Here is a 23,711-nt window from a genome sequence, read left to right as displayed (position 1 = left end):
TACTCCACATAACCCGGACTTGCTCAATGCTAGGGGATTATCGGTGCATAGTCTTGGAGGAACTCAGGAGGGATTACTGGCATTCATCTGGGGACCACGCCCAGACATTGCCTACTTGGTCCGCTCCCACCATTGCGGGCCGATGCAAAGATCTGCCCTTGCTTTGCATCCCTAGGACTAATTATGGCAAAGCGGTGCAAAGTGATTCACTGGACGACACCTACTCCACCACAGATTGCCAAGTGATGGGGGATTTACAGGAATGTGCCATGGCAGAAGAAAAAAGGTTACACATACTTAGAACAGATAGGAAATCAGAGAGGGACCTAAAACGGTGGAAGTGATGGTTAACCATCTGACAGTAACTGTGCAAGACACTATGCCCCACCTGAGTGCCAGGATGGCGCCCCAAGGATTGGTGCCCGAGGATCAATAGCATGACCTGCCACAGAAGGGAGGAGGCAGAGTGTGTATGTGAGGGAGAGTGTCAAATGGTGAAGTGTTGGGTAAGCCATGCTGGCGTGCCCACACATTAATCTGGAACTATGCAGGGGGCCTCTTGGTCCATTTCAACTACGGAGATAGAGAGGATGCCCACATGCCCCCACTGAATGAGAAGACTACACCTGAAGCCACGCCCCTGCCCTGATAACTCTGCCTTCACTGATATCGCTGCTACTGTTTTTTTGTCTTGGGTATTTTTCATTGTTATTATTTTGCAGACATCTGTGTTATATGACTGCTGTATAACATGCCTGATATGCTAAACGATAGTAAGTAAAAAAAAGGAATGGCATTAAGGATTAGGCAAATTGAAAAGTGATACAAAACATTTATATGCAGGCTACTTGTACAACAGTCACACAATTTATAGGACCTCTTGGGAGTGATTTGCTACCAGCAAGCAAAGCATCTATCACCAGTACTGATTGTGGATTTGTCTTGAAAGGGAATTCCTCCAAGATGTTTCACCTACTACTGCCTTTAATGCAAGGGCAAACTGGATAGTAATATCTACATTACTTCATCCACCTGCTGTCATCACATCAAATGCTAATGCATATTCAGCTACTCTTGAATAGTTCTTGTGTGCAGTCTTCAATGAGTAGGGTACACATAAGCATGTTAATCACACCACCACTGCACCAATAGAATGACTGGTCTGGCTAGCAAGGTAGTGCAATAATCCTACCCTCCAAAGATGCTCCTTGGCAGGGGAATTTTAAAAACTGATCAGGAAGAGCAGGCGCTGCAATAAAGTAAGGACTTATTAGAGACAGATCAAGAGGCCCAGAGACTAACAAATCCAGAGCGGCAGAGTTGGATCTTGTTACTTCTGCTCAGTAGGTGTTATTATAAACCAGTATTTGGTGAAAGAGACATGCAAAATCTTGCTGTGCACTATGTACCTTTGAAGACCTGCAACCACTAGTAACTCTGATCTCTTACAGCAGAGGAATGATGTGTTTGAGGGTGGAAATTTGGAAGGATTTCTTTCTGAAGAACTATTTAGGAATTCTTTAGTCTAGAGTGTAAACTTGTTTAGGATTCTTCAGTCTAGAATGTGTTTCTGCACCTTGGATACTTCCTTCACTACAAATTACCTTAACTACAATGCTAGATTGTGTTGGCCATAATTGACTCTGTTTATGGCTCCTTCAGTAGCATTCTCTGAGTCTTGTGTTCCAGTATTCGGAGATGCTTGGTGAGCCGAAGATGTTCAACAAACTTCAGTGCACAACCAAACTGAAAGATAGGAGATTGTAGTTATCCAATTTTTAGATGCAATGGCTGTCAAGATGAGATAAATTTTACCTCAGAAGGGTTAGTGAATATGGGGCTGGGATGCAGTGTGCGGGCAGACTGTTGGGGTAATCATGTTTTCTTTTATGTTTAGACCTACGTCTAATGACCTATGTCATTATTCCTCATTCCTCACCCTTGAGTAACTGTACCAAGATATGCTGAATATCCTACTCGCTGCGAAGAGTCAGCCAAGATCAAGTTAATCAAAAAAAGACTTATTTAGATATTGGATTTCAGAGAAGGAGGCAAAGTCACTAAACATATGCACCATGCTTTCTTCCAAAACGTCTAGTTTTGTGATTAAGCGATGAGAATGATGAGGTCAATGTAGTGGTTGACTTGACAGTCATTCATTGTACAGCTCTGTTGGAAGGAGTCATCCGTAAGGCTGTGGTCAACAGCAGAGCAGTAACTTGTAAGCAAAAGAACAGATGACAAACAGACTGGACGGTGAACAAGAGAGGCATCAATAAGATTTTGGCATCTTTGAGGGCAGTGGCCAGACAAAGATTTCTGGAAAGCATAACTGCCAATACCAACAATAGAGTGCCTAGAGAGATTTTGCTGGCCCAAGATAATCAGATCCTCCTACATCACCCCCTCTCCTATGTCCGATTAAAAGTTAAAGCCAGAAATCGTTTTTTTTTGTTTTTTTTCTCAACACTTGTTGTCTTCTTTTGGTGGCTTTCATGCTCAAGCAGAGCATCTAGAAGACTTCTCAAGACCGCACTAAACTCATTGCTCTGTTCTTGAGGTTTGCATTAAGAAGGGACGCCTAAAGACAGATGATATCTGCTGAAGCTGCTTTCCAAAATATCATTGCCAATTTTTGTTTCAGAACTGACTATGTTTATTAGTTTATGCTGGAGGACATTTTGCTGAATCAATACTATTAAACTGCTTCATAAAGTACATTTATTTACCCAAAAGTAAAATGTTACTGTGGGAAATGTGGTACTGGCTCTTATTTCTGCACACACATGGAAAGAGGGGCATCTTAAGCAAGAACTACTTGAAGTTACAATGGTAAAAGAAGTGGAAGCATTATTTAGCTTACCCCCAACAGAGAAGTTATTCAGAGGAGGTAATATATGGTCAGATGTCTCTGGTCTCTCCTTGTAGCCAATGAAAGAACCATCACTTTTTAGGAGAAAATACCGGGGTCTCCAAGTCTTTATATACTCCCCTGTAACAAAGAAAAGGAACTTGTGAACACACTTATAGAAGGAAACATCAGGCAACAGGAACATGCAATTTTCAATTTTTTTAAATCAGCTTTTTCAGTGAAAATCTTGAAGTACAATTACAACAAAAGCCAAAGAACACAAGAGACGATGGAGGACAACTTTGAGACCAGCGGTTAAGGGACTAGCTGGCAAATTTTGGCCCTGAAAAGGGAAATACCTCCATGGAAGGGTACAAGTACAATCATCTGGTTTGCGTAGCTAAAACTATATTAGAAACAGAAAAAGGAAACTCATCTTTATATTGAGAATCTGTATTAATGCATCCCGAAGAATGTTCAGAATCTTAAAAATCACCTTTTGAATCTTTCCCCTAAGCAACAAAAACTACTATGCCTATTTACTTACTACCTTACCTCACATTTACTCCACTGCCTGCACCTGACACAGACAGTAGCCTGACTGATATGTAAGGGCAGCCAGGGGTAGAGCACAGTGTAGATATAGCCAGGAAAAGGCCAAGAGCCTTTATAGCACTCTTTGAAGGAAGAGTATGCCAGGGAGACAAGGTACAGAAGATATAGGCATATGACTACATGGAAATTGGAGACTGTGCGTGACTTCTTGTGGAATCACCCATCCTTGGAGGACCAAATTAAGGATGAGTGTGTGGATCACTGATGCTGCATACATTTGTGCACAATGAGTAAGGTGCATGAACTTATTGGGGCTGTGTTCTGGTGCTTTAGTTCACTGCCCTGGGAAGAGCAATGACATGGGGTGCTACACTTGTACATATTTGTTGACCATACACTTTACACTAAATACAATTAAGTAAAATTTGTTGTACTTGACGTTTTCAGCCAAACAGAAATACTCTCCTTGGAGACTACTTACTGTATTATACTATGTCTTTCCCACAAGCTGCTTCAATGCTTTTATTCTCAATTCACCTTTCCACATAATTTGTGCAGCACATAATGTTTTGTCCAACCAAAAACAGATCACTCACTGGATAACTTATCACCTTCTTACCATAATTCTTAGTTTCATAGACTTAGATTTTCGTGCATGTGCCCTTTTCTAAGACGCTGTTGCAAAATTAAATGTTGCAGCCATCATAGAGCCTCCATAGAGATTGTTTCCTGAGATAGATTGACACATTATAAGCTAAATGCATACGCACGATCTAAAATGACATCCACTGAAAAACCTGTGGTAACCCCATGGCCCAGCAGACTTCTGAGTTTCCCACTTGGTTTCTTTACCTTAAGCTGTGTAGGGTTATCATGTCGGTCTCCTTACAGAATATAACGGGTAGGCATCCCCCCCACAGCGTTCAACAGAACTTGGCATTTTTATTAAGTTAATTTAACTTTTCCCTTACAGTATTATCTATTTCTTTTCCACACCATCCATAAATGTATTGACTAAATTTGAGATAACTTAAGTGTCCTCACTAAACAGTCAGTCTATTGAACCACTACCATTGGTAAGACGTTTGCTACATTTATCATAAGACAGTATCTTTTTTGACTCATGTAAAACATGATCATTGTCTTTAACATTTTCCTCCTCGTCTCTTTTGCTCTCAGCCCTTTAAAAATTCTCAGGGCTGAGCCGCAAAATGTTCTTTTAATTATAATCAAGTTGATGTGTCTTGTTAGTCTCCCCCCCCTTACAAAATTCCTCCTTTATATTCTTTATTGTTCATACTGCTTTGTTAATGATCCATTATCACACAAGCATTTTCTAGTGATTTTTGTCCCCCCCCCTCGTGTATGCTTAAAATATTAGTTCCAACGTATTCAACAGGTTGCGAAACATGTGTTGGCTTTAGTTCTATTTATGACAGCCATTAAAAAAAAAAAACTAAATCTTGCAACAACAACAAAATTCTTGCTGTATCACCATGTCTAATTTATGCACCTCTAAAAAGAACCTCTGAACCGATGTTCAATATTTTAATTGAGTAGTAGTCTGAAGGGACTTTACAATCCCAGCGAGTCAGCATTAGGCCAACTATTAAGGGTTCTATCGGTTTTATGCATATTTTCTTTTATGTATATTACTGAAAAAACAAAAGGTTAAAGGCATGTTATAATTAGGTAAATATGTCAGTGACACATTGAACCCAAAAAAACACAGAAATGCACCAGTTATAGTTAGCAAAGCTAACTATGACTGGCGCCTATGCCATGCACAGCTTATAGCCTCATATTACATCACTCATGACGTTCCAAGAAATTATCTATGACATCACTGATGACATCCTCCAAGAAGTGTTTTTTTTTTTTTTTTTTATAGTTTTCAAAGTGGCAGGTAGCTACCATATTACTTCTCTACCTAGATTTTGTTCAATCTGTGTCCTCATAGGCTTATTGAGGTATTGAACACATTATAAATCTTTGTTTGAAAGAGTAAATATGTGCAGATTAGAGTGGACTACTTGCGTCTACTATTTTCCACAAAAGGTGTGGGGTTCTGAAGAAAACATTTCCAACAGGGCAAAGATACAAAGCATTTTAAGCAGCCTTGAGTTATTAGAATCAACTCACCATGACAATGTCAACATAACACAGAAGATTGTGTGCACTAGTTACTAACTCATCTACATGTGTTTGTTTTCAAAAGATGGGCTATCAGTAACGTTTTCACCACAGTATGAAGGTTGCAGTTACTTTTAGACCATTGTTATTTTAAGTAAATCTCTCTTTCGACATGTTTTTCATACAGTGTACACTGCTCTTATTAGGTACTTTTTCATACTCTGTGGTGTATTTCTCAGGAGAGTTTAACTGTCTGCAGTGTAGTACAGAGGAAACTCTTTCCATAGAGTAAACACTGTTTACAGTACAAACGTTTCTACTCATATCAACTTAATTTCTTAATGTAGGTTCAGTAACTGTGAGGGGTTTGATACAGATAAAGGCTGTTTGTAGTACAGCGTTGGTTTTGGAGCAGATGTTGACTATCTTGAGGAACTCTGTTTTCTCTGAACAGATGTACATAAATTGAACACAGTGTATATTAAGGGGTTCCCATATATCTGTGGTTGAATGTTAATGTGAACTAGGCTATCCATGAAGTGCATGGTTTAAGTCCAATATTGCACACAACACAAACTTGCTATACCTAAGAGTTGCATTTGTGATGGCATTAATGATGCTTCATATTATTCTGACCTATTTTGTACTTACTTTCAGACCTTTGTCATATTTGTTTATATACAGGGAGTGCAGAATTATTAGGCAAGTTGTATTTTTGAGGATTAATTTTATTATTGAACAACAACCATGTTCTCAATGAACTCAAAAAACTCATTAATATCAAAGCTGAATATTTTTGGAAGTAGTTTTTAGTTTGTTTTTAGTTTTAGCTATGTTAGGGGGATATCTGTGTGTGCAGGTGACTATTACTGTGCATAATTATTAGGCAACTTAACAAAAAATATATATACCCATTTCAATTATTTATTATTACCAGTGAAACCAATATAACATCTCAACATTCACAAATATACATTTCTGACATTCAAAAACAAAACAAAAACAAATCAGTGACCAATATAGCCACCTTTCTTTGCAAGGACACTCAAAAGCCTCCCATCCATGGATTCTGTCAGTGTTTTGATCTGTTCACCATCAACATTGCGTGCAGCAGCAACCACAGCCTCCCAGACACTGTTCAGAGAGGTGTACTGTTTTCCCTCCTTGTAAATCTCACATTTGATGATGGACCACAGGTTCTCAATGGGGTTCAGATCAGGTGAACAAGGAGGCCATATCATTAGATTTCCTTCTTTTGTACCCTTTCTTGCCAGCCACGCTGTGGAGTACTTGGACGCGTGTGATGGAGCATTGTCCTGCATGAAAATCATGTTTTTCTTGAACGATGCAGACTTCTTCCTGTACCACTGCTTGAAGAAGGTGTCTTCCAGGAACTGGCAGTAGGACTGGGAGTTGAGCTTGACTCCATCCTCAACCCGAAAAGGCCCCACAAGCTCATCTTTGATGATACCAGCCCAAACCAGTACTCCACCTCCACCTTGCTGGCGTCTGAGTCGGACTGGAGCTCTCTGCCCTTTACCAATCCAGCCACGGGCCCATCCATCTGGCCCATCAAGACTCACTCTCATTTCATCAGTCCATAAAACCTTAGAAAAATCAGTCTTGAGATATTTCTTGGCCCAGTCTTGACGTTTCAGCTTGTGTGTCTTGTTCAGTGGTGGTCGTCTTTCAGCCTTTCTTACCTTGGCCATGTCTCTGAGTATTGCACACCTTGTGCTTTTGGGCACTCCAGTGATGTTGCAGCTCTGAAATATGGCCAAACTGGTGGCAAGTGGCATCGTGGCAGCTGCACGCTTGACTTTTCTCAGTTCATGGGCAGTTATTTTGCGCCTTGGTTTTTCCACACGCTTCTTGCGACCCTGTTGACTATTTTGAATGAAACGCTTGATTGTTCGATGATCACGCTTCAGAAGCTTTGCAATTTTAAGAGTGCTGCATCCCTCTGCATGATATCTCACTATTTTTGACTTTTCTGAGCCTGTCAAGTCCTTCTTTTGACCCATTTTGCCAAAGGAAAGGAAGTTGCCTAATAATTATGCACACCTGATATAGGGTGTTGATGTCATTAGACCACACCCCTTCTCATTACAGAGATGCACATCACCTAATATGCTTAATTAGTAGTAGGCTTTCGAGCCTATACAGCTTGGAGTAAGACAACATGCATAAAGAGGATGATGTGGTCAAAATACTCATTTGCCTAATAATTCTGCACTCCCTGTAGTAATGTGTACAAAATAAGATGGGTGATGTAATTTGTGATGTCAATGTCATTCGAGATGTCATCAGTGATGTCAAATAATGTCATACAACATATTATGAGTGATGCAATATGTGAGGACACAGACAGTGAACTGTGGGTGTACAAATTATAGTTAGCTCTGCTAACTATAACTGGTGAATTTCTGAGGTTCTTTGAGTTCAAAACGTTAAAGCTGTCACTGACATTCATTTAACTATAACATCGCTAACTTTTGTTTTTTCAGTAAATTGAAGAGGTTTATGTATTTAATTATAGTAGGGCTCCGAAGAAGGAGAAAAAATATAATTAAACATCTTTGCTTAGTAAAAACCTAAAAAATTAAAGTTTAGGTCAGTAATTGTCAGTGGAAATGTGTTAATCTTGCAATTAAAAAACAGACAGCAAACAAATATTCTGATAAATTTAAAAAACAGCTAGACATTATCCATCTCTCTTCTCAATCAGCCTCTGCTGCTCATACCAATACCCTCCACTTCACCCACTTAAGTGTATTCTTGTTATAACGTCAGATCTATACGAGGTGCTTCTTAAACACTCTGCATGTCCAGGAAACCTGTTGCTCATTGACCACAACATCTCAGTTTAATTTCATAAAACCTTGACCAGTCCAATATCTGGTCTACAACGAGTTCCATGAAAGAGCTGCCCATTCCTCTTGCGCATTGTGCTTTGAAGTGGGGTTGCTTTCAGATCACTCATGGATCAGGCCAAAGACCTATTGAACTCTGGTCCTGAAGAATCTCATCCAATGGGAGGGGCCCTGAGAAGAGGAAAGGAAAAGGTGAGAGGCCTTGGTGCTTAAGATTTGCGATCACTGTGTCCTACTATCAGAGTTCTAAATTCCCTAACACAATCCCAAAGTATTCATAATGGTGAGAGACTGCGTTTACCAGAACTAGATAACGGGGGCTTCCTTGGAGTTCCCACACTGGGTGTCTAAGGCCAAGCCAAGAGTAGACGCAAACTAGGGCATTCTGACCAAGGATGAAGAGTGCTAAGGCCAGTCTTTTAGTATTCTCATAAAGACCCCTCGGTGAATCCATCAAACCCAGATGTCCATGTTCTGCCACTAGACTCAAGAGAATTCACCGGGTTGCAACCAGGAGTTGCGTAGCTGTTACTCTTCACAACTCTTACTAACTTTACAGATAAAATGCCTTGCTTTGGAGAAAGAGGTGGTATAAATGGTCTGTTTTTTCTTGCAACTTCATAAAGAAGAGAAAACCCAAACTATGACGGGAAACCGGCCTACAGCGGTAAACGTTGGAAGACGTTTGCCTGGGAATGAGGGACCCCACTTAAAAACCTCGAGTTGATCGAAGGATGCAACAGGTGACTGGAAACGAACCATTGAAACTAACCGATATTAGACAGCCTAAAATGTACAAAACCCCTTGTGATCCGATAACAAGAGGGGGACGTTATCGGCAATATTGTTTAGTGGCAAACACATAACACAATGTGACGTAAGGGACCAGTAATCCCCTTAATGACGCGGCAGAACATCCAGTGGTAAAACAGAGTTGCACAGATCCATCACGGAATTGAGTAACACTGACAGGAATCCTGCAGTAAATCCAGCGATTCAATGGCACAAACATTCGAGGTCTCAAAATATTCGCACGTGCTGGTGGAAATTCACAAAAAATCAGCGGGGATAAAGCGTGTTCTGAACACAACAGTCAGAGGGGGCGGGGCAAATAGAAAACAGAAAAGAAGACCAATAACACACAGCTTCCTTAAGTAGGCCGTGGCATGAAAAAAAAGCACACACAAGGTTAACAAGGGTAAAACGATACCCGAGTCCGGAAGACACACGATAAATGAAAAATATTAGATTCATGCAACCATTACTTTCCTGCTTTTTTTTTGTTAGATTCATAAAGCGTGCATAATCCTGCCACCTAGTGACGCGCTCAGAAAGTACAACTTGTTATTCCCAAAATGTATTTTTGGCTTTTCCTGTAGGCATGGAAGAGTGACACTGCAAGGTGTGACTCAAAATCACAATGGATCCTTCGGAGCCAGTCAACCAACGAATTTCTTTTATGCTATTGTTTAACGATTCTATATCACGGATTTATCTACTTAACGGAAAAGTCGGAGAAATGCATGTACAAAAGAAAAACTCCCAAACGATGATGATAGGTAAACATAAACCATAGTTTTCCTTTTGCAGCTATCGTCTATTCTTGATTCGCAGGCTGTTGTACACTACGGCAGAAGTACCTTCTCCCTTCCCTACAGCAGCGGGCGAAGGCAGAAATGTTAGGCACCGTAGCTTTACAAGTAGCAGGAAGATTACTATTAGCTTGCTTTATTAATCGATTACAAGCATGCTATCAAAATAGCACTCGTCTTCAGCTAACACCGCAGCGCTGCAAATGGCTTTCAACATAGCATTCTATAAAATGCAAATTAGCTTAAACAGCGCTTTTGGGTGCACATTTATTCGGATAGTCTAACGGGGCCCATTTTAGTCGCGTTAATATTAAATCACATGACATAGATGGAAGGATCCTTGGTGGAATGAGTTTCCTTAGGCGTCCCATAGAAGCTTGACTGGCGTTACTAAAAATATGTTTCTACCAGTTCCGTATTGTGCCACAATGGCTGCTAAATGTATACCATTAGCTGTTAATGTAAATGTAAAAATTGAGCATGCTCTCAATTGAAACGTGTAAAAAGATAATCCCCATTACTGTTTAATGCGCTGCAAAAGGCCCTCAATTACTTCTGTATAAGCTGCGCATTTTGGGAAAAAAAAGTTCATTCGCAATGTGAAAAATCCTAGGGTCGGCCAAATTAAGGCACAGAAACAACCAAGAAGACCGATTCAATGAATTTTGGACTGGTGAACTTATTCTTAAAACTACGTCCAACAGTTGCATTCATTTCACATTTGAACGTCCCCGATGGACTCTACATTAGTGGATCTGGAAGATCGTTTTGAATACCTGGCAGATATTTAGCAAGAAGGTTAAGTTACGTAAGCAAACCATATAAAAATGTCTGTGCTACCTCCAGGTACATGTGTACACCTGTTTATGCAGGTGAAACCTTTTGCAATGCTGTCCTCCTCAGAGACGCAGAGGTAAACGTGCAGAGGTGTTTTAACATTCTGAAAGTCAAAGACGATTTTAATTTCCAGAAGACTGATGTATTGTAGGGAAGGTCAACTATTGTATGAAAGTATACCTCCCTTTTCACTTCGCTACTACCCACTGGGTATGCAGTGGTTATGCTCATCTGTGGATATGCAATGGTCTGTTCACAAATGAATTTACAAGATCAATCACTGCAGCTGTACAAGTACTTTTGCAGTTACCAACACCATATCTTCCCCTGAATCTTTCTGTTGTGAGCAACATGCATTAAGCAAGTCTGGAATATATTCGATCCCTAGCTAGACATTGAGCACTAAAGAAATTCCAGATACAGTGGTTTCCTCACTGACATAGGCTGTGACTCCTGGTAATAGCAGCCACATTGAGAAATGCTGTCATTACATGTTTAGGATAGACTCCAGATTCCTGAGAGTTTTGTATGAGCCTAAGCAAATATCTGAATTTGGTAGCAGCTAAAGACAAATATTTTCAAATCAACTCAGAGTAAAGTGGGTCCGAAAGCTGCATTGTTATGAAATATATTCCCCTTTATCCAGATATGGATGCACGGACTGTGCAAATATATTTTCACTGGAGAGAGACTTTGAGGTCGGGAACCCAAATGGTGCAGACGAACAAATTACTTATCTTTAGTATCACCTTATCTGGTAGAGGATTGATCCAGCCTCAGTTTCTTTATCTTCAAATAACCCCCAGGCGTCAGACTAGATTTGGAATTTTTTTGTGAGCACTACCCCTGCTCGCAGCAGGTGGCATCGTTCGGCTCCACATGGCATCAGCGGCACTAGAAGAGACGAGCACGGTGCCTACATAGGTGCCACCCAGTGCGCTAACGTCAGTTTCTTTTCGCAACCTTACACCCCAGGATTGTGGAGCCACAAAGAACAATGACCACTCGTGTTTGAAACTAGAGCCCTGAAAAAGGGAACCACCCTGTGCCTAGAAATCGGTTTGTAGAGCAGGGAAGAGGGATGGGTTAGTAAGCAATGTGGTGCCAGACACAGTCTCTACCAGATAAGTCAAGTACCAAAGGTAAGTAACTTGTTCATCTGATAGAGAATCCTAGACGCAGATTCTTTACCTTATAACAGATACCCAAGCAAAACCTCACTGGAGGTTAGTCTGTAAATTAAATTTAGATTAGAAAGTCTTTCCGGACCAAATGGGAAGTGTCCATTCCGACAGACCCGACTGTCCAGGCAGTAATGCTTGGTGAACGTGTGCAATTAAGACCCCGTTGCAGCCTGACAGATGCCAAGGACTGGAACTCTGTGTGCGGATGCAGTGGTCGCAGCCTTTGCTCTGACAGAACCAGCATGCAAGCCCTCCGGGGGTTGCTTCTTAGCCAATGCATAGCTGATCTTAATGCAGAGCACAATTCATCGGGTGATGGTTCATTTTCTGCACAGCCTTCTCTTTTCTTGGCTCAAACATAACCCACGAAGAGTTGATCATCCACCAGGAACAGTCATGTGCGGTCAAGGTGGAAAGACAACATCTTTCAGGGTCCAGCTGGCGGAGTCTCTCATCTTCCTTAGACGGATGAGAGACCGTAAAAGGTGGGCAAGGTGGTGTACTGACCTACGTGGAATGGGATGAATACCTTCAGCAAGAAGGCGGATCAAGCCCGAAGCACCAGTTTGTCAGGGTAAAAAGAAATGTACAGAGGCTGAGATGACAGCACCCGCAGTTAACTCAACCTCCAGGCAGATGCAATTGCCACCAGAAAGGTCATCTTAATGGAGAGGAGCCAAAGGGTGCAGTAATGAAGCAGCTCAAAGGAAACGCACATCAGAAAAGTAAGAACCAAATTAAGGTCCCACCAAGGAATAAAAAGGGAGCTGGAGGAAACCTGCACTGAAGAACTTTAAGGAACCTATTTACTATATGGGACTTGAAAAGGGAAGGCTGATTTAGCAGCCACAGAAAGACGGAGATGGCAGACAAATATCCTTTCAACATGCCCAAGGCAGAGCCCTGCTGGCCCGAGTAAGAATAAACAAAAGAACTTGGGAAACAGGTGCGGATGAAGAATCAACCTGTTTAACTGTACATCTTGCCACAAGCTTGCTCAATGACCGGCGCACACCACCTTGTGGAGGGATGCCGAGCTGCCAAAATAACATTACAGACTTCGGGCAGAAGATCAAAAGTTGTCAACTGTCCTCACTCAATCTCCAAGCATGAAGGAGGTAGTGTTGACAGGCTTGGTTGGAGAACCCTTACCAGATGCTGCAACAGGAGATCCTCCCAAAGGGGCAGCCTGATCGAAGGAATGATGGTCATGCTCAACAGCTTAGGATGCTAGATTCTCAGAAGTAAATTTGGAGCCACAAGGATGACTTGGGACTGGCCGTTACTGATCTTCTTGAGAACTCTGGACAGCAGTTGTATTAGCAGAAAGATGTACAGGAGACCAAAGCTCTACTCAAAGCTGCCTTGGAAACTCAAGCACGCAGAACATCTGCTATTGCACGTTCTTGTCGGTGGTGAACAGATCTAACCAAGTCTCAAACCCACTGCTGAAAGAGACCTTGCACCACCTCCACCAGAGAAATGCCCTGACATTCCAGCCATGTCAAAAAGCTAAGGGCCTCTTGGCAGAGGGTCCACAACCCCACCCTGCCCTGTTTGGTGCAGTACCAAAAGGCGGCAGTGTTGTCCATGAACACCTCTGCTAGCCTTTCCTTGATGGAGGGTATAAAGGCTTTCAATGCCAACCAGATTGCTCAGAGCCCCAACAAGTTTATGTGGAGTCAGGATTCGGTTGAAGACCAGAGTCCTCTGACCTCCACCTCTCCTAGATGGCAGCCCCAGCCCAGGAGTGATGATTCTGTCACCAAAATCAGATCTTGTTGGGGAAGGAAAATGGGTCTTCTGGTGACCCAACTGCAATTCTCAGCTACCACTGCCGATCTTTTGAAGTTCCCTCCGAGATCTGGTCCATGAATTCTCCTGATGCTGCTCCCATTGCAACTTCAGGTCCCACTGCAGAGCCTGCATATGCCAACGATATGTGTCACAAGCAGGATGCAGGAGGCCATGAAGCCCAGTAGCCTCAGAGTCAGTCTCAGTCAAATCCAGGATAGACCTGAAACATTGATATCATAGCTTTACTATCCTGGACGTACCGCTCAGAAAGATAAGCCTGAAATTTCAGAGTGTTCAGAACAGTTCTGATTAAAGGAAGCATCTGAGAAGGGTTTACGTATGACTTCGGCACATTGATAGTGAACCTCACTGAGTGCAGGAGGTTCGCTGTAGTCTGCAGGTGGGATAAAACTGCCTGGGGTGAACCCGCCTTCAACAGCCAGTCATCGAGTTAGGGGAAGACTGGAACCCCTGATTACTACAGATGAGGTACATCCACCGCCATCACCTTGGTGAGCATCCAAGGAACACTGGTAAGACCAAAAGGGAGCATGACAAACTGAAAGTGCTCGAAGCTCACCGTGAACCACAGGTAATGTCTTGGCAGGCACAACAGGAATGCAGAAGAGAGGGTCCTGCAAATGAAATGCCTCCATCCTGTCTCCAGGGTCTGGGAAAACAATAGCTCGAGAGAAAATGGCTCGGGCCTCCTCCAAGACCATAGGAAGCACTAGCACAACCAAGTCCCAAAGCAAGTGGGAGTATCAGCCCAAAAGGCAAGTGGTGATCACCAACTGCGGTGCTGGGCTAGTGGAAGAGAATATCTTCTTTCCCAAGGTATCCAGCCTCTGGGATTTCCTGTCTGGAGGAGCGGAAGGGAATGGGATTTATTTTGGAAGTTGGGGCTTGGACCACCAAGCTCTCTGAGGTAGGGTGGGGGGGTGTTGTGAGGTAACTGGGGCCTCTGGGGCAGGGTGATGGAAACAGGCAGTTGACCTTTTCACAGGTGCTCCTGTGCTGGGCTTGGACCAGGCCCAAGCAGGATGTCAATGAGGGCTTCAATAAACAGGAGAAGCAGTTCAGGTGCTGCGACTCCTGTCTGAAGCCCTTCACTCAAGACATTTGTCTTGATAGCCACAGTGGGTACAGGATGTCTAGGACCTCAGCCGAGCCGAACCCCCTCCCCCATCCCACCACTCCCAAACACCTGTATAGCAAATGAGGCTCCTTCCTCAGTGGACATGATAGAAGACACCAAGGCAGTACTGGGGAGGTAGCCAGTCCACTGGCATCTATCAGATCTGCACGCCAGGTGTCCTCAGTGACATCTAGGGGCTGGTATTAATCAGTGGCCCCTCCCAATCATCTCCAAGTCCTAGCCCAGAGGAATAGGACACAGGCTCCAGTGTGCGTGGTCTGTACCTGGTTGACACCAGACAACACCCATCTGGCTCAAGTATCAGAGTCGGGGAAGTGTATGAGGACTGCGCCGTCGTGGAGCCGGCACTGGGTGAAGGTCGAGCCAGTGCCGCTCCAGATCCATCCATGGATTCAGGGAGCCCCACTGGTGCCTGGGCAAACCTGCCAGAGGAAGACCAGTAGAGTTCCTTCCCAAGCCAGAGGGGACAAGCCACCCAAATATGAGGTGCAAGGCCTCATAAAATTCATGAAGTTGGACTTGGGTCACTAGCTTGTGGAAATTCGAGGAAGTGCAGAGATGGCCCAGTCTCATCCACGGAGCCAGGCCTTGAAGGTCGACACTCCCCGGTCTTGTCAGATGACTAGAACCGACGGGGCTAAGTCGCAAACCTCTGACTTCTTGGTCTTCTTCAGTTTGGGAGGCTTACCTGAATGCCCAGACAACTTAGATTGTGATGACCAGCGCTTGGAGTGGCTCACGACCAATTCTTCCTCTATACCGGGATCAAGACCATTGTGGCATCGCACATCGAGCTGCAATGAGCTTGACAGACCACTCCGTCCAGGCCTGGGGTGCATGGCAGGACAATCAATGCAGGTCTTGGCATCATGGTCACACGTGAGGCACCAAAGACAGACGAAGTGTGGGTCTGTCACTGACATTTGTTGGCAATAGGCATCACAGGGCTTGAAACCAGTCTTCCTTGTGTGCATCCTTGTCCCACCAGGAGGAAAAGTCTCAAAATTCTTCGACAAAAGGGTAGAAAAAGGTCAGTCAAAAAGTGACTGGGGTAGATCTTCTCCGGATCTGCACTGACTGACAAAGAAAGAAAAGAACTCATGTCAGCGCACTTGGTGGCGCCCATGTAGGCACTGCTCATGTCACTTCAGGCGCGGATGGCGCCGATGAGGCCACGAGAAGCGGAACGTCATCTACTGAAATGCAGAGGTATTGCTCATGAAAAATTACTCGATCAAGTCCGATGCCTGGGAATAATTCTAAGGTAAGGCATCTGCGGCTAGAAGTCTCTATCAAATGAATACTGATGTGTGACACTCAGCATATGTCGCAAGTACTGCTTGTGGATTAGCTGCATCACGATAGGGAACTAGGCATCTGTTATGTCCAGCAAATCTCAGAGAAAAGGAAAAGAAATGACACCTTACAAGATTAGAATTTTGAAGGGCAAAAGGCTTATGAAAAGACTGAATGTCTCTGCAGTGCTCGTATGTCCTATGAAGGGAAGCAGATGTTCTATCTTCTTTATGTCACAAGCAATGGATCAGATATTGCTACAGTGTTTAACTCTATACAGTAGACTAGCATCACATGTCAAAAAAACTCACATGTCTGAGGCTATTTGCTTCCCACCTGTACAAAAAGCCTCCATTTCCTCTAGACAGGAACCTTGTAGTTAGGAGGAATGTTTCCCATATCACTGGGTCATAGTTCACCAGTGTAACACTGGACACCTTGCAATAGGATTGAAAGTTGCTAAAAAATGTGCACGTTTGAAAACCTGTACTGTAACACAACATGTGCTGGGCAACGCAAGTACAGTTCTAGTTAACGGACAAGTGCTTGCCTTGGTGCCAGTGGGGGGAAAAAAAGATCCTTGCTAATGTAAGGACTCTGTGGTCTGTTTTTAATGAATACTTTTGAATGACACTTCTCTACTTTGAACTAACAAAATTGTCACTATTGAATGAAAGGTTAAACAGTTGGGATGGAAAATCCGGACTGAAGTTTAAAAAACAGAACCTTATGGATCAGCGCAGTTATTGGTATATTACCATATTGATGATAATATAAATGCCGCACCCTCCACCAAGTGCAAAATCATCTTCACTTTCTTGAATGTGCCTCCAGGAGAAATGGTTTCCACTCTTTGGGAGTGATCAGATGTGCTTAGAAGCACGTTTAAATTGTTATGTGTCAGTGCAAAGCTGCCATAGTTGCTAACTTCCTTCTGGAGCCTAGTCTTATGCTCACCTTGTTAAAAGAATGACTATTTGAAACTCTATGATGACATACTGCGGCCAACCATCAAATTATCATCCATGATTTGTAATGCACAAAGGTTTATACCCATTACATCTAAGAACAATGAGGTCTTTGTGGGGAACATATAAAAATGCTATGATAAATTCAAGTGTGGGTTTATCGTAATCTGATATGGGCTACGAAACTCTGTTGCACACCAAGATCAGATTAGAATATGGTTTATTGAAACAGTCCAACTCTAAAGCGGCCTTTTTTTTCAGATGTTGTTTTATTTCTGAAATGGAAATTCTGGAGACCAACAGCAGACTGGAGTGAACCAGTGTGCAAATCTCTAGACTTGGGACCTTTTTAGGGAGAACAGGGTGCAGTTTACTGAATAGTAAAGATGTGCAGGTCACAAAGTAATCAACAATTAAATATAGTACCCACACGAATAAGTCTTACCGAAAGTAACTTGTTCTTCTGATTGATACTTCTAACTACAGATTTTTCACTTTTTGAATAGATACTAAAGCAGTACCTCTCAGATGGTAGTTCTGTAAACTGGCTCAAACCAAAACGTCCTGCAGGACCAAGTAGTCTAAGTGCCCTATTCGTCTGACATGGCTGTTCCAACAGTAGTGCTTAGTGAATGTGTGAGCAACATCCGTGTACCAGCCTGGCAGATATCCAAAAAAACAACTCTGCATGGCAAAGCAGGGGTAACAGCCTCGGCTCAGGTAGAATGAACCAGCAGACCTTCCATGGGCTATTTCGTGGCCAATGTGTAGCTAATTTGAATGGAAAGCATGATCCACTAAGACATGGTCCTGTTCTGCACATCCTTGCCCTTGCTTGTGGCACTAAATCCCATAAAGAGCTGGCTATCTACACAATGTTCTCTGATACCATCAATCAGAAAGCTAAGAGCTCTTAAGATTCAGCCAGCAGGGTCTCTCTTCCTCCTTAGAGGGGAGAGGTGGAGGTAAGAACATTGGCAGATTGCTATTTTGCCTGACAAGAAAAAGGGTCGCCACTTTTGGGAGGAAGAAGGCCTGTGATCTTAGTATTGTTTGTCTGGGTAAAACATGTTGTATGGTGGGATGACAAAGAGGGCTTGCAGCTCGCACTCAAGCCATGCTAATGCTATTGCAAAAAGAAAGACTGCCTAGAGGGTCAGGAGCCGACAAAACAGGCATTCAGCAGTTTAGAAAGAGTACATATGAGTAAAGTAAATACCAAATTCAATTCCCACTGGGGCATAATGAACAGAGAAGGTGGAAACATATGTGGTAAAACTTTTAAGAAAGCGAGTGGCGGAAATAGAGTGGAGACCCACTCAGACTTTTTAGGTTTCTTCTTCAACTTACCTGAAGACTTCAAGTGGGACTAAGATCGTCCATGGGAAACAACTTCCGAAGTGGGATCAGGTCTGGGACCATCCTGTCAACTTCAACTACTCATAGCATGGTGCCTTCCAGTGCTTGGCAACAGTGAGTTTGGTGTTGCACTCCCAGAAGGCCCTGGGGCTCTTAAGGTGCACTCACTGCAGGTCTTGGAGTCATATTCTGATCCCAGGCACCAGTGGCAAACCTTATGGGGATCAGTCACAGACATTTGCTTGCAATAGTCCCTGCATTCTTTAAACCCAGTATTTTCAGGGGTGACATTTTGCCTAGCACACTGGAATTGTTAGAAAATGTTGGCAAAAAGTCTCAAGGAGGCAAGAGATAGGTCCTGACATGTCTGGTGGCGCAGAAAGAAAGGAACAGATGTTAGCATATGGAATCTATTTTGTTACATGTTTCATAATGTGACACTTAATAGGAGATTGCAGAAAGACTGTTGGCCTGTGCTGAGCTTACACTGACCTTAAGGACTAGAGAAACAAAAGGAAATCATGGCCCCATGAAGTGTAATTGACAAGCTGTTGCTTTACTTTTTTGCATAACATTTAATGAGTCAATATTCAAATACAGCTAAATGTCACCTGTCGATCAATAATTAGATAAATGTTTGGAAAGTCTCAGCACCAAGCATGCCAGATTAGCTGTGCTAATAAAGCAACATGTATAAAAAAAATAATCTATTGAATTATGTGATTTTTGAAGAAATGTGATAATTTTGTGGATATCAATGGGCACTTCGATGTGCTGGGTCTCCTTTTCTATGTTATGAGCCCATGGCTATTTGAGGTCTAGGGGGTTGGCCCTCATGACCCGTGCACCGAAAAGTGCCATAAATTGCATATTTATAATAAAGGAAGAAGGTGCGGTTTCAAGTCACCTTGATCCCCATTTTTTTTAAAAGAATGTATAGAAATCCATAGGAATCACTGAGTTAAGAGCCAGCCACCTAAGGAGGCTGTGTCCATGTTGCTGCTTTTTATAAAAGTATTACTTTGAACATTATAGTGCCTTCTATTTATTATTGTGCAAAGGTGGTGTTTATTTGCGACTCCACACATCACATCCAGAACAGAACACCAGGGCTGACCCGCACAACGAAATCTACTCGCACACAGGGGTAAAGATTCTCCATATCCAGTCTGATGCATGGGGAATATTCAAAAGGTGAGGAACCTGTAGTTAGAAGTATCTATCAGAAAACATGATATATATATTTATCAATGTGTGATGATATGTTTTTTGCCTGTGAGAATTGCTCTGTGACTAACACTATTTAAACGATGGCTGAAAGGCCCAGGAGATGCCAAGGTTGTCATGCTTTCATAAACAGAACAATAACACTTTTAATTTGGTTTCAAAAGTACTCAATAACAGGCACCACAACAAGTCTACATTAGATTAAGTTTTCAGTAACCACCTCAGGACCACTTTCATTACTAGTAGGAAGTGATCCTTTCTGTTCTAGTTGGGAACAATGGAATCGTCCTCCATTTCCAGCTTGATGGTAATAACATGATGGTGCTCATCCCTGCAGATCTGCTTTATATTCTGAGATTTCATCAGCCATGGAAATTCTTGCACTGAACAAAACCTAGACTAACATGCAATGGCGAGTCCAACTGGTAGTCGTGCCAGATATTCCGGTATTCTTCAAAATATTAGTCATTTGCCTTCATGGACATAGTCTCACTTCTAATCCTAGTTGTGGCCTTCCCAATTAGTTTGTGAAGTTTTCTTTTAGGCAACACTGGAGTACAAAATTTCAACATCCTGTGGTGACAAATACGTAGAGCCCCTAGGTTGTTAGGTATACTAGCATTAATGGTCCTATCTGGACTGTGGGTCTTCCAATACTCAGTTGAATCTTTCTTGAAATTTTATCCACTTAAAGAACTTATGAAATAGCTTCACCAAACAATTTCCTTTATGGTTAGTGTGAATTCTTCAACACTGGAATGATCTGCACTGAAATGTGCATTTGTGGGCAGTGACCACTAATTTCAGGTCGACTGAACTCTTTGGTTCAAAGTGTTCACTTGGGCTCTGCAGGTTTATCTAGTCAAGAAAGATGTAAATGTTGCACTGAATTGTCTGAGAATTGATCCGTAAAGTGTTAATATGGCACCTTTGTTCATTTCTTTCTTTTCTGTTCAATCTTTAATTGGGTTTGAACTTGAGATCAAGTTCTGGGGATTCACAGCAGGATACAGCTGGCCAGTTCAAGAGTACAATAACGTGGGAAGGGGGGGGGGGGGGACACAATTGTATATATTTGGAGCTTAAAAGGTCCTCCCTATCCAAACGGCTATCCTCTCTCTTTTTTCAAGGCTTGGGGTAATCTGTCCCATATTCACTTCTAAAGGCTTACTGTATAATTTTGATACACATCCCTTTCCTTCAGACAACACAGTATTACAAGCCAAGTGTTCTTTCTTCTCAAAGTAAAACATCCTTTTTAGACCAAAAGAATTTACACACAACACTAGGTGTACTTGCAATCCAGAATAAATCAATGCCTGAACAATGTTGCAATCCAGAATACAACAATGGCTCAAAGTGTATGTTGGTCCCTCTCCAGAGAAATAGTGTGTTCCAGTCAAGGTGATTTTTGAAGAGGTATTTCCTATAATTTTGTGAGAGAAATACTGGTATGTTCAGAGTCAATTTGATACAGCAAGCATGCAACTGCTCCACTGAAATGTTGGAGTTCAAGTCCTCAACACAGCCTGCATATGCCTCAGTTTTCAGCTACAGGTCTTCTTGGCAAAAACACGGTGCATGTCTCTGGTGACAGTTTCTATTTTTAAGCCAACAGTGGAAACTTAATCTTTGACATAACACATGGAAAGGTTTGGGGGAATTGGGAATTATACTTGACCAGCCGCACAAGATGGAAGGATTACACACTATATTTCAATCTAAAACAGGTATATTGTACTATAGTACGTATACCGCGCTGACTACATCTATGTGGGCCACTGCACATCGATAGTATGTTAGATCATGTGTGGTGCATAGTTGGAATTGTGTTGTCTGTTTCTGGCGTCAGTGAGGGTGCTTGAGTTACACATGAGAAGTCAGGTTTTCTTATCTTTTATTGGATGTTTAGTGGTTTTATAAATGAGGGGGTCCGAGAGGTAGGAGTGCAGTTTATGATTATCAGTGTGCTGGCTTCTGTGATCAACTCTGCAGATCCTATTATTACATTTGCTATTTAAAAAAATATTCTGGGTCCAAATTTATATTCTAACCTTGGTGGAGGACACCCACTGAGATCTTATGGATATTTTTGGGTGGGAGAGGGGTGATGTTGTGACACAAAGAAAGAAGTGAGCGAAAACTGCCATAACGCCTTCATATGATTGTTATCACAGGTACTTGTAGGCTTCTTAAGTACAATTTACAGGCAGCGGTGACAACCAAATCCAACCCTTTCAAAACTACCTTAACCCACCAAGATATAACTTGTTGCCAGAAGCAATCTAAAGGCAAAATGCCCTCTGATGGCTCCCTTCTTCATCGTACGGTAATAACCTAAAATTATTTAAAAAAAAATAATAATCAAGAAACGCTCCTACAAAGGAACATGCAGAGTTGGTAACACACTGCTCTAGGTATAAAAAATAGTTTTTCCAGCTATAACTAGTCTGCGCAGTAGTAGACTGCTCAAAGGCATCTTCCCACCACGAAAGTCACTGACAGATGCCCAGCACATGACAAGATGTTCTTTTAACACAGTAGCAAGTTCCCATACACCCCTACTTAGTGTTGGAAGACAAGAACAGAATAGTAATTAAAACATATTGTGATTGCCTACTCTTTAATTTGTACTTCCCAGTATGTTTTATTATGTGCATCTCAATATCCACTATAAATAGTTCCCTGCATATTTTGAATGACCAGTCTGACAATTTGACTATTATTGGCTAAACCGGCTGCAAAGCAGCAGATTGATTGCAGAGCTCACTCTGCTTGCCCTAAATTGGGGTTCTCACTGCAGATCAGTGAAGAATGGTAGGGGAGTCACAGCCATTTTAGCAAATGCATTATAATGGATCACTTCTAGCTAAAATATAAAGGAAGACAAAGCTGACCAAGTTTCCATTTTACAGAAGGCACCAAAACAGCCACTGGCAGAAATGGACCCTAGGGACATTTGTGGTCAAATTTCACGAGATGAAGAGGACAACAGGAATGAGAGTGAAGAGGATATCTCATGCCATGTTTAGCACTTCTCCATACTGTTTTCCACTCATATGCAAGGATTTTCAATGCTGTACTTTTTGAAACCCAGATACAATGTCAAGGTTTTTTATGAACTGAAAACCCTGTGACACATAAGCAATAGAGAATGGAAACAAGTTCATGCAGATGTCTTTGGAGGTGGGCGGAGGGGCAATTCGCTCTCTACAATACAATAGTTGTGAATTTATGTATTTATTCTGTGAGTTAATAAGTAGAAAAAAAAGAAAAAAAAACTTTGTTAGTCACTCCTCCCTTATCATCAAGGTGACTGGGGGATCATGTTGGAATCCAGAACACCCTCATGCTGCAAAGCTCTTGTTAAAGGTAACTCTTATTTTAGGCTTGAGAATACCTATATTTTAAAGTAGTACTCCCTTCCCCCATTAAGGATCCAAGAGAAAAGTATGAGGTAGCAAGGACATTTTAATATAATCTGGACCAACGCTTCCACTTGCCTACCTTGACTATCAAAATAATGCCTTGTCAATGTAAGAAATGAGGACTAGGTTGTAGTATCCAGTATTGGTATCAAATATCAATTAGAACTAAAATACTACTTTATGGAGTGAACACTTGTTGGCAAAAAAGTAGCTGGTTAATGAGAAATACAACAGTATGCATTAAAAAAAAAAATCAGCAGACGTTACTTGACTTAGTAATGGGATTGTCTTTGCAATCAAAAAGACAACGTTGCTTTCTCTTTTTTAACCCATCTTTCCAACAACATAATACTAAAGGGCCCTTCGAGCACCAACTGCAGATAGTGAAATTTCAGCAGGTGATGTGTGATTGAGGGAAAATTAGACAAGTCAATAATTTGAGTGACATAAAT

General features: G+C 42.1%; 1 protein-coding gene across 2 annotated transcripts in view; it reads right to left on the bottom strand.

Annotated features, from left to right (window-relative positions):
- Window positions 1-23,711, bottom strand: part of AKT2 (AKT serine/threonine kinase 2) — a 524,320-nt gene that overhangs the window by 324,392 nt on the left and 176,217 nt on the right. For both annotated transcript variants that reach the window (XM_069207237.1, XM_069207238.1), the window contains one exon: window positions 2,864-2,992. In XM_069207237.1, the coding sequence (XP_069063338.1) occupies window positions 2,864-2,992 (129 nt within the window). The remainder of the gene's footprint in view (window positions 1-2,863; window positions 2,993-23,711) is intronic.

This window comes from Pleurodeles waltl, chromosome 9, assembly GCF_031143425.1.
Source record: "Pleurodeles waltl isolate 20211129_DDA chromosome 9, aPleWal1.hap1.20221129, whole genome shotgun sequence".
NCBI classification, from domain to species: Eukaryota; Metazoa; Chordata; class Amphibia; order Caudata; family Salamandridae; genus Pleurodeles; species Pleurodeles waltl.
This window is presented reverse-complemented; position numbering and strand designations above follow the sequence as displayed.